Source organism: Tachypleus tridentatus, chromosome 2 (assembly GCF_004210375.1).
Source record: "Tachypleus tridentatus isolate NWPU-2018 chromosome 2, ASM421037v1, whole genome shotgun sequence".
Taxonomy (NCBI): Eukaryota; Metazoa; Arthropoda; class Merostomata; order Xiphosura; family Limulidae; genus Tachypleus; species Tachypleus tridentatus.
The window spans coordinates 116,317,785-116,329,861 of record NC_134826.1 but is presented as its reverse complement, the minus strand read 5'-3'; the positions used below and the strand labels follow the sequence as shown (position 1 = coordinate 116,329,861).

The 12,077-nt window shown below is 32.4% G+C and overlaps 1 protein-coding gene across 8 annotated transcripts in view; it reads left to right on the top strand.

Moving 5' to 3' along the window:
* LOC143244901 (sarcosine dehydrogenase, mitochondrial-like) overlaps positions 1 to 12,077 on the top strand; it is a 65,200-nt gene that overhangs the window by 34,188 nt on the left and 18,935 nt on the right. For all 8 annotated transcript variants that reach the window (XM_076490400.1, XM_076490394.1, XM_076490395.1 and 5 more), the window contains 4 exons: positions 6,351 to 6,492; positions 7,252 to 7,335; positions 9,020 to 9,133; positions 11,089 to 11,227. In XM_076490400.1, coding sequence (XP_076346515.1) covers positions 6,351 to 6,492; positions 7,252 to 7,335; positions 9,020 to 9,133; positions 11,089 to 11,227 — 479 coding nt within the window. The remainder of the gene's footprint in view (positions 1 to 6,350; positions 6,493 to 7,251; positions 7,336 to 9,019; positions 9,134 to 11,088; positions 11,228 to 12,077) is intronic.

Genomic DNA, 12,077 nt, shown 5'->3' with positions numbered 1-12,077 from the left:
TTCAATCAGGTTAAAATTTTATACTGCAGTGGCCTGGTACCACATGTACTAAAGTGGTATGAAACATATTTGTTATATATTATAACATATTTAGTTAAAGTAGATTGTTTTATTCTATGTAAAATAGTGTATTTACATAATTATATGAGTTCAGTATGGTTAGTCATTTTTGCCTTGTTATTGTTTCCTTTTTACTCTTAAGAAAGTGTTTTCTATGATCCTGCACAAATTGAAGGCAGAATTGTTTTTGTTATTTTCATTTTATTATAATGGAATTATACTCCTCAATAAAGGATGCATCTTTTTCAGCATTGTTGTTTACCATATTCAAATGTTGGACTATCAGATTTGTATCATAATCCAGACATCCAGATGAAATTTTGAGACACCTGAAGGAACCTGCTATGTTATTTGTAATTTGTTCAATTGATGTGTCCTCAGACTTCCTGATATTCATCTGGATGTGTTTGAGAGGCTCATTCAAACATTCCTTCTCACTTAGTGCCTTTACCATTGCATATTTTGTCTCTGTGGATACAACTCAATCAAAAAATACTAAATCACTAAGTTTCTCATTAAATTACCATAGACATTCAGCAAATGTTTTGCAGGCATATGTTGAATGGTCAGAATTCACCTTCTTATACATAACAAGACATTGTAGGAAGTTAAGATAAATGCTAGAGACAGAAATGATACCAGAAGTAGTGAACCGTACTCTCAGATAGGTTTAAACAACACAAATGTCAGATATCACAGAGTTCTCTTTCCTCACAGCTAGTGAGTTTAAACATCAATATATTGAGGGCATTTTATGCCTTGGCCATCCATCATACATGATGCAGTATTTCAGGTGCTATTAATAGCACTCCAGTGGAATGAAAGCCACCAAGTAAGATTATGGCTAGTTCAAGAAGCTCTTAATAATTGTTTCTAGGTTTTCTAACTTTAAGTCATAGCAAACTCAGTGGTACTGCCCTCAACTTCATCATAGTCAGCAGCAGTTTCATAACTGTACTGATTCATATATTTCTAATATTGCTGAAATCAATTTAAAATTATAATATCTGGACAGAGGATGGTTACAAACAATCTTTGAAAACATGCCAGGTGGTTTCCAAGATATGATATTGGCATGTCATATATAGAATACTTGTGTTTATTATTTGTTCTAATAGCATATATGCTCCATTTCCAATTTTTTCCTGTGAGATCCTTTAGAATTTTGTTATCTCAGTGAATTAGAAGTGAGACTGAAATTGTTTCTTTAAGTTTTTTTCTCAGAAGCATCATCTAGCTCTTAAGTTCTATAAATGGTTGATGGTTAGCTCTTACACATCATAACCAAAACTGTGAGATGTGTAAGTAAGGACAAATGTTGTCTTTCTGTCACTCAACTTGTTATTGTTCATAAGTGCTGCTAAACTGTGAGTGGTAATATTTCTTCTTACCCTCCCTTTTTTGTTTTTAAAGATGATTATTCTCCAATTACTCTTCTGTCCTCATCACTGTTATTGGTATTGTATCCACCAGCCTCATAATCACTGCTATAGAATTATTTCCAACAAATTACGATTTCATTCCATATCAACTGTCCCTGTTTTGCATGCTATTTCTTGTCCATACCTACCTCACTTTTCTCAGCATTCAAATCTTTCAAAAAAAGAACCTTATCTATCTGGTCCATGTACCAATAACATTATATTTCCCTTTGAGAAAGAATAAAATCCTTGTATTTTGGGATCATGATCAGGTTCAGGGCATTTCTATGAATGATGTTCAAAAGGTTAACCAAATTATTGATAAGTTCTGCTTCATTAGCTCACAGTTTTCCTCTTTTTGAAATTTTCTTTAATTTTGCCTAATTCTCAAAAGTTTTATACAGTTTGATAAAAACATAATATTTTGGATGAATTTAAATCCATACCTTGTTCCAAAAAGTTACAACCTGCTTGATCACAAGTTTTGAGCTTTCACAAATTGTTGTCTTTAATGTTTATTGATGGTAGAAAAACACATGCAACACTTGTCTATTTGAAGGTAATTTGCTTCCCATTAGTTCAGTTTTTCTGAATCAAGTAGCCAAAGTGTAGTCTTACTTCTTGTAAGATATTTGGAATGATATATCAGTACAGTGTCAGCTGAAATGATACAAAAGAGTCAGCATAAGTGCTTATACACCCTCATAAAAATTCTAAAACAGTACTACCTCCTTTCCCCTAAATCTTTTAAAAGCACACCAGTCTTTTATACCTCTATATTTTTTGTGCCATTGCAGCAACGTACTGATCATGTGACCACTCTCCACCAATCCCATTGCACCTTCTATCCTTGCACAGATAACTCCCTCTACCATTGTGACAAAATCCTCACTTTTTCTATTGGCAAATCTTGTATCTCGATGTGTTTTATGTTCCTCGTGTGATGTGACTGCACAATTTTTCATGAGCAGACATCAATCAGGTTTTATGATGTTTTCTGAAGAAGCACGAATTTTCATTGTGCTTGATCACCAATTAATATATTTCTCAAGTTTAAAATTCTACTCATTTATTTTTGAAATATTTCTGTTTCTCAAATTTTGCTTTGTTTATATGAATTATAAAGCCAGTTATTTATATATAGCCAGTTATTTAATAATTGTTCTTATTGAATTAGAAATAAATATAATTGAAAGTTTATGGAGTTTGGAACTAGCATAAATAAAAGGTAAATCTACATAAGGATTTTGTTTAGAATAAAGTTTATTATAAGCTTTAATGAAATTATTAATTACTGTTTAAGTGTTTGTGTATTATTGATTTATTTTGTCATAATTAATGCATAAAACTTTTCACAAATAACACCAATATTTTTGTTAGCCTTATCAATGGGAACTGTAACGTATTTTTCTTGCAATTCTTGAATCTTATTTTTTAACTGAGGAAACGATAAAGCTGGATGGTATTTGTTTAATTTTATACAGGATAATTTTTATTTTTTTAATTACATACAAATTTCATTCCAGAAATCATCTAAGTAGATGAGGTGTAATATAGCTAAGTTTTAAAATATATTCATCAGTATTGTTTTCAATAGATTTTAGAATATTATTCTTATTACGTTTTGTGACTATTCTGTGTATAGATCCTTTTTTGAGTATTTCATGTAATATTTTTTCTTTTATAATTTTCAAGTTAGCAGTACAATATGTGTATGAAAGGTATCAAGTATCAATAAATAAACTATTTTCACATTCACAAGGGAAGTTATTAAGTTCATCTAAATTTAGACTAGTTTAAAACTTTTATAAGTATATAGTAATGGACACATTGAAACTTTGTATTTATAATTGATGGTAGGCTTTAAGTTTCACAAGGAAAGACATTATTTTTTATAGATTGATGAATAATTTTAGAAATCTGAAAATCGTAGAATATTTTGTCTAAACTTATTTATCAAATATGAAGGTTTGGTTTGCAGTTTCTCATTTTCAAAACTTGATAAATCATTGACTTTTAATTAATATTTTATAATATCTACAAGTAAGTATTTTGCATGATCATTTCAAAAATCAAAATTCTTTATTGCATTAATTAATGCTCTTATTTTGGGAAGATTAAATTGATAAATCTTTTTGGAAAATAATTTACGTACACTAATACTATAGGGTGTTCAGAAAGTCATTCTGCACTTATATATTTATTAACAGACATGTTTCAATATAGAATATAGGAGTAAATATGAATGACAATTTTAAACAATGTTGAAAGTGACCCCCATTGGCATCAATACAGGCTTGGATCCTTCTTATTTTGTTTCTAAACACCGCTACCAGTTGCTGGCTTGAAATAGACTGAATGAATGCTGTTATCGCTGCTTTCAAAACTGCAAGTGACTTTCCAAACACCTTTTAGAATAAAAAATATTATCCAAATGACCACAAAGTTCTGAAAAATAAATCCATTCTAATTTATTGTTATATTTACCTCTAGTGTTACTATTTTTATGAAAAAGTCATCTCTGAAGAAAGAAATTAGTAATACAGTAGTAAATACTCAAATTCAAAGCAGTAGAGTTATTAAACTCTTGGTTTAATTCATAAGGATATGATGTTCTTAGTTTCAAAATGTAAAATATTTCTTGTTGAAGTCTGTTGGTATCATCATTAACAACACGTAATATAGTTATCTTAACAGAGGTGATAGGGTGAATCCTGAAATGTGTTAATTCTGTAGAATTCATAAAATTGTTTTTAACTTGAAACCTATGCAATTTTATACATATATGCAATGGGTTTGAAGTTTGACCCACATATTCCATACTACATTTAGTACATGTTAATAGATGAATTACATTTTTCATTTTACAAAATGAATTTGTGTAAGTAATAGGATGAAAAGTTTTTAGAACAGGACATGTGAGATATCTTTTGCTATTACATTTCATAACATTTCCAGCTCATTAGGCTAAATTATAGTTTCACAATATGCCATTAGTTAAGATTATTACACTTAACTTCATAAAGATTGAACAATGTAATTGAAAAGTGCAACATAGTCAGCAACAAATCATATACATTAAATATATTTTAGGGAAAATTAATACTGATAAAGTTAAGCAAATATGTATATATAGTTAAGTACATATATATATATCCAGAGGACTGTCACTCAAGGACTTCACAAGTAAGTCACAAAGGAATCATTTTTGCCCCTCATACTGACCCGTGACTCTTACAATCTGAGTTTTTCTTCTTTTCAAACTAAGGAAATGGAGACACCTATTGTACTTTCTCCAGTGGATCATTCCTCCAGCCCCCTTCCTCCTCTTTGTGAAACACAGGGGTCCTTGCCACTTCCAGTTCCCAGTCATTGGAGTGGTGGACTGTGGAAGTTTCCTCATGAGTGCAGTTTGTACAGTAGCACAATCTCATATCCATACATACTCATTTGATGAGAAGAGGGCTAGCATCATTATGCTGCATATTATACACACAATATGGCAAGGAATTTATTATGTAAGGTACTTCCATTGGATGTTTTCTGCCCAACTGGATTGCACTTGACATAATCAATTGTTTACCAAGGAGCTTTCTACAGTGTTTTTGCCTGAATGAATTTCACATGGTTATATTGATAAAAAATCTAAGGCTCTTTCTCTCAACGTTTTACCAAGGCAGACTACTTGATTTTACAAATTTATGCAGGGTTCTTCCATGTTGGTTTTGTCCTTCGACTATGTTTGCCCTAATACATCATATCCTAAGGTGCTTTACCTTGTTATTTTCTGCTCAGGTGGACTGTACTTTGCCTATTCATGTATGGTTCTCTTGCCCTAGCCATGTATGCCATTTATTTTTACCCTACGTGTCTTATCTTCTTTACTGGATGTAGAACATACCTGTTCCAAAAGTAGTGCTGTATGCCACAGGTGTGCCTAGTATTTTAATTGTGACAAACCTGTATTTGTATAACAGTTATTCTCTGCCTGATTATTTGTTTGTTGATTCTTCACTAGCCCTTCCACCTTTCCAGTGTAGGATCATAGCTATAAGTGAGCTTAGGTAATACTATTTCAGAAGTTAAGATTTTCTAACACTGAGAATGTATTTCCAATAGGTACTTACCCTCTCTCACCTACTTTCCACCCTTCCTTCCCACTGATTTGCCAGTGTTTTCAAGTTTATATATATCAATTCTCAAAAATGAGGATTGTGTTACCCAGAGTAAAGGGTGTGAGAATGTTGTCAATCAAATCTTTAAAAATAAAGGCCATGCTAATGTATGTACTATTTGTGTGTATACTAGCCTTACTTATACTAATTGCTTTTATTGAATTTCACTTGACATTTGATCTAAAAACCTTTAATGATTTTCTTGTCTAAAGAAGTATTTTTAATTCCAGAGTTTCTCATATCTAACTGTTGGATTTTTTTAAGAAGTTAAGTTTTTTTCACTTTACATTATTTGATACTTTTTAAGCTGTAGCATGATCAGTTATCCTATTTTCATATGCTTGTATTTGCTTCAAGCTCAAGTCCCATAGTGGGGCAGCAGTAAATCTTTGGATTTACAATACTGTAATAAAGGTACTGATTCCCCTGGTGGGCACAGCAAATAGCCTGATGTGACTTTGCTATGCTAAAACATACACATACCTTAAGCTGAAAAAAAAAATCCAAACTGTCATCAGTCTTTCCTGACATTACCTTACTTGCATGTTGTTACTTAATATGCTTAGTATTTTGATAATAGAAGAATTAAGTTAAAAACGACATGGACAAGATGGAATTCTACTTACAGTCATTTTATTTTTGTTCAGAAAACCTAGAGCACTTTCAATAGTTGAATAACGTTTATCAATTTCAGACGCTTTTCTTCAAAATTGACAGACAATCAAAAATGGATCAAGGAGCGCAGTCATGAATCTTATGCAAAAAATTACTCTATTGTCTACCCACATGATGAGCCCTTGGCTTGTAGAAACATAAGAAAAGACCCGTTTTATGATGTGAGTTTATTATTCTATTTATATATTTTTTACAAACATTTATTAAAATGTTACTGCAAGTTTTAGTGGCAGATTTCAGTCATGGAATTTATCTAACTACTTGATGAAATGTTTGCATTATATTATGTCTTATCTTACTTAGTTTATGACTGTCACATGGAAAAGAGATATGTCCATATTTGTGCTGTCCAATTTGTAATTAGCGAACTATAGAAAAAATGTGATTTAAAACAGCAGTGTTAGAATCTTTAGGAAGAAATTAACTTTGCTTTGAGAGTACCAAGAACTGTTGTAAAGTGCTGTTTTTGTAATGATTCTTTAAAGTATATGTTAACTGCATATTCTCATATCTTTAGTTTTCATCTAAACTGTATTATAGTTGTATTTTACTTTAATATCACAATTTTAATCTAGGAAAACAAATAAGGTAATATTGAAAATTAAAATAAAAAACCTACCATGTTTTATTATTTTTTTATTTATAAAAAATGAAATCCAACCTTCTTGGGATACATGCTCTTTCTTCTTCTCCCCTCTTTTTTTTTTTTTTCTCTCTCATTTTTTTTTTTTTTAAGTATTACGTTTATGAAAATAAAAGAAAGCAACTGTATAGATTTTATCAGTTTTGTTCTTTTAACTTTTCTGTCTGTGATATTTGCAAATAAAGAAAGTTAGACATTTTATATTTTTCATAAGTATTTTTTCTCACAAATGTCAGTTAGATAATTAATTTTAGTAAAATACTTATTGACCATGTAGGAGTTAGCTAAGAAAGGCTGCATCTTCCAAGAAAGATTGGGTTGGGAACGGCCAGGTTGGTTTGCTGAAGATGGACAAGCAACTGTATGTTAGTTTTTATTTTACTTACAGCTTATGATATTGTTTCTCTCAAATTCTGTTGTCATGTGTATACAACTTAAACATTTATAAAATAAAATTATATACAAATTTTCAAGAATAATAAACATATTGTCCTTGTATGTGTGTTAAACATGAAGGCAGTTTCTTTTTAATTTTTTCTGTTTAATAAACCCCCTATTGACTTAGTACTACGTCTGAAGGCATACAATGCTGAAAATATATCAGGTTTTGATACCTGTGTTGGGCAGAACATGGAAAAGCCATCATGAGCTTTGTGCTAAACAATAACAAAACAATTTATATAATAAATAATTTTCAAGGAAAATATGATATTTGCTCATTGATTCTTAAAATATTTTTAATTGGTTACTGTAATACTGTAATTACAGTTTAATTTGTTGATACCAGATTCCAGTTTGATCTTACCTCTCTCACACAAAGCTATCTGCATCCTTTTCTGCCCTTCTAAGTATTGCTAAGGTCAATCAGTGCACCAGTCTCTGAACATGTACATATCACGTGAATACTCTCCACCAATAGTATAGTGTCATCTATATTGGTGCAGCTAGCTCCCTTTGCTATTCCTGCTCAATCATCACTTTCTTGATTGGCACAACATTAATTAGAAGTGTATTTTTTCTGCATTTGGCTACTGCTTATGAATGTGCTTCTTTGTCATTTTGTTGTTTTTCAACAGTTTTATTTTACTGTGTTTGCTTTCAAGGGCTTCAACAATTTTCTTTTTTTTTTTGTATTTATTTCTGGTTACCAAATTTCAAGAGATTCTTATATGAATTTGTGATTTATGTATTAACAACAGAAATTCCTGTTATGGTCGAAAATGCTACTGGCTTGACTTTATCTAAAGAGAAGATCTGTGTCAATACAATGCTTTATGTTCAGGCTCATATGCAGAATGTTTTGAGGGGGGGGGGTCTAATTTGTGAGATCAAAGCCAACACATAACAAAAGTCCCTCCTATAAAACTTAACATGAGCAATAAGCAATATGGCTACTGGCTTCCAACTACAAATTGTCAACAAAAGCCATTGCATGCAGCTATTTCAAGCCAAAAATGCTACTGCTTTGTCAGTAGACTGTATACTGTGTTGAAAACATTAAATACCACAAGCAGCTATGCTATATCTATGTAAGCATAATTTTTTTACATCACAAAAATAGGAGGTTCAGTCAAACCATCTTGCCCCTCCCTTCATAAGTGATGTTAAAAGTTATGATCTAAATGTCAAATAAATTCTTGGAAAATGATTTTGCAAGACAAAAAATAGATCTGAAACCTCATTTGAAACAATTTAAGAAGAATTTGGGGAAAAAAAATCAGCAATTAATTTTTTTTTTACTGTAGTGAGATTTTCTACAGTTTAGATATATGGATTTTGAATGTAAAATTAGATTTGTGTACATTTAACTAATAACTTGTAATATATACACTTTAATAATTACATAACATAATGTGTTAAAAATATATTAACTTTTATTCCCATGTTATAAGAAAATTTGACATGCTAATTCCTAAATTATTCGTTTTTTTTGTTTTTTTTTTGTTGTTTTTTTCAGAAGTTGCATATTAAGACCTTTGATAATTTATTTAAAAATTACCAAATTTGTTGTGATTAAAGCTTATGCATTTTATTTTCTTCTTCAGCCATTGCAGTATGACTATTATGGATATTATGGATATGATAAACATGCAGAACATAAGTATGAAGAAAAGCTGAAACTGGACTACTCCTTTTCTTTCCCTCTTCATCATGAGATTGTAAGTGAATATAATACTTGAGATAATGAAAAAAAATTCTTGATTCTTAAAAGTGTGAGATATATATTGATTATAAAAAGGAAACCAAATAATTACCTGAAATGCCATATTATTTGCTGATGATGAAATAAAAAACTGTTTTAAGAGTTAATAAAAACATTTCACAAAGAATTGTAACATATATGCTGTGTTTAAACCTTTATTGAAGCAACTACATAATCATATACAGTCATGTGAAAAAGTTACAACACCCGATGAAAGCCTGTGTATTTTTGTAACATTTTTGGATATATAGATATTTAATCTCAATTTCAACAATACTAAGAGATTATAGGAATATAACTAAACAATTAAAACTGAAGAAAAGACTTTTCAAGATCTTCTGTAAATGTAATTCTACAAAAATGCATATTCTAACTGAGGAAAAGTTAGGACACCCTACCCCCTAATAGCTAGTGTTACCCCCTTTGGCTGAAATAACTGCAGTGAGACACTTCTTGTAGTCATCTACCAGCCTCTGACATCAGTCTGAAGAAAGTTTGCCCCACTTCTCAATGCAAAATTCTTTCAGCTGTGAGATGTTTAAAGGATTTATTGCATGTACAGCCCATTTCAAGTCACCCCACAACACCTCAATGGGATTAAGATCTTGGCTTTGACTCAGCCATTCCAGAACTCTCCATTTCTTAGTTTTCAGCCAGTTCTTGGTAGATTTACTGGTATGTTTTGGGTCATTGTCATGTTGCAGGGTCCAGTTCTGCTTCAGCCTTAATTTTCTTACAGATGGTCTCACATGATCCTCAAGCACCCTCTGATACACAGTAGATTTCGTGGTGGATTCTATGATTGTGAGCTGTCCAGGTCCTGCTGCAGCAAAGCAGCCCCAAACAATGACACTTCCACCTCCATGCTTTACAGTTTGTATGAGGTTCTTTTCCTGAAATGCTGTATTTGGTTTACGCCAAACATGTCTTCTGTTCTGGTGTCCAAATAATTCAATTTTGAACTCATCTGTCCAAAGAACATTACTCCAGAAGTTCTGGTCTTTGTCTACATTCTCTCTGGCCTTGATGTTTCTCTTAGAGAGCAAAGGTTTCCTCCTTGCACACCTCCCATGCAAGTTAAACTTGTGCAGTCTCTTTTTGATTGTAGAGGCATGCACTTTCACATCAACAGTAGCCAGAGCCTGCTGTAGGTCCCATGATGACATGTTAAGGTGTTTGGAGACCTCTTTTAACATCTTGCAGTCTGCTCTCAGGGTGAACTTGCATGGACGACCAGACCTGGGCATGTTGGCAGTTGTTTTGAAAGCCCTCCACTTGTTGACTATTTTCTGGACAGTGGAATGGCTGATTTCAAAATCTTTTGGGATCTTTTTAAATCCCTTACCAAACTCATAAGCTGCTACAATTTTCTTTCTGAAGGCCTCAGACAGCTCTTTTGCTCTCATCATGGTGCTCATTCTCACTTCAACAGTCAGAAGCACACCAAACTAAATGTCTGAGGTTTAAATAGGGCAAGCCTCATTCAAAATGCTGAGTAGTGATCTTCTAATTATGTGCACCTGGTGTGATACACCTGTGTGTGAGTTGAGCTATTTGAAGTTGGAATAAATGTGGGGGTGTCCTAACCTTTTCCTCAGTTAGAATATGCATTTTTGTAGAATTACATATACAGAAGATCTTGAAAAGTCTTTTCTTCAGTTTTAATTGTTTAGTTATATTCCTATAATCTCTCAGTATTGTTAAAATTGATATTAAATATCTATTTATCCAAAAATGTTACAAAAATACACAGGCTTTCATAGGGTGTCCTAACTTTTTCACATGACTGTATGTAGTGCTACACTAAACAGATAATCTAGTGAATGGTGTATGCTATTAAGATTGTTCTCGATATTTAAATTTTACATTTATTTTCCACCTCTGTTTCACAAATAAATTCCTGTATTTCAGCTTCAAAAAGAATGCTTGAGTTGTAGGGAACAGGTAGCTATATTCAACATGTCTTACTTTGGGAAGTTTTTCCTCATGGGACCAGACTCCCAGAAAGCAGTAGACTGGATTTTCACCAATGAAATGGACAAACCTGAAGGTAAATGTATTTTTTAAGTTATACTATGTATATTATCATTTTTATCATATAAATTAATTAATAACTGTTTTTGTTTATTCAACTTAATTTTCTGACCTTGCAAATATGGTGATATTTAGCAATCCAAATTTTCACGAAGTCTTCAGCTCAAAATCTAAGAGTTTTTAGAAGTATCAATTTTTCACTTGTAATTGCTTGTAAAGTGGAAAGGATTAGAAAAATCAAAACATTATGTGGGGAACAGAGTATGGGTATTTCTAAAGGAGGAGTGAATATAGCTTGCACTCATAGACCAAACAGTTTTGTTTTTTTATGTAACCTCACAATCATGAGGTCTGTGCCCTGCTCTTCCCACTCTAAAAGATGTCAAATACACAGGCTTTTCCTGTGTCATAAACAAGTTCCCTCGAGGTGAATTCTTGTAAGCAGCGAGGAAACATCCCAGAGAAGGCTTTTTCCATTAATTTTACCTCCTCTTGCATCTAAACATCCACCCACATGTTTACCATGCATGGCGACCTGTGAAGAGGAGTAGAGGATCTTGGTGGTTGAGGAGTCCAACTCCAACACACCACTTTAGCTTTGAATTCTCCCTCGGTGTGGATTCCTGTACGTGGCAAGCGGACCTCCCAGGGAAGGTTCTGTTCTTTCAGTTTACCTCCTGTGGGATCTAAACATCCACCCACGTGTTTCCCATGCATGGCAACCCGTAAAGGGGAGGAGAAGATCCTGATGGTTGAGGTGTCCAACCCTAACACACCACTTTGGCCTTGAATTTTTGTAGACCAGCAGCCTTGGGGTGGCCCCCTTGGGTCAATCGGCTGGTCCACTCAGGCTAGGGTCAACCAAG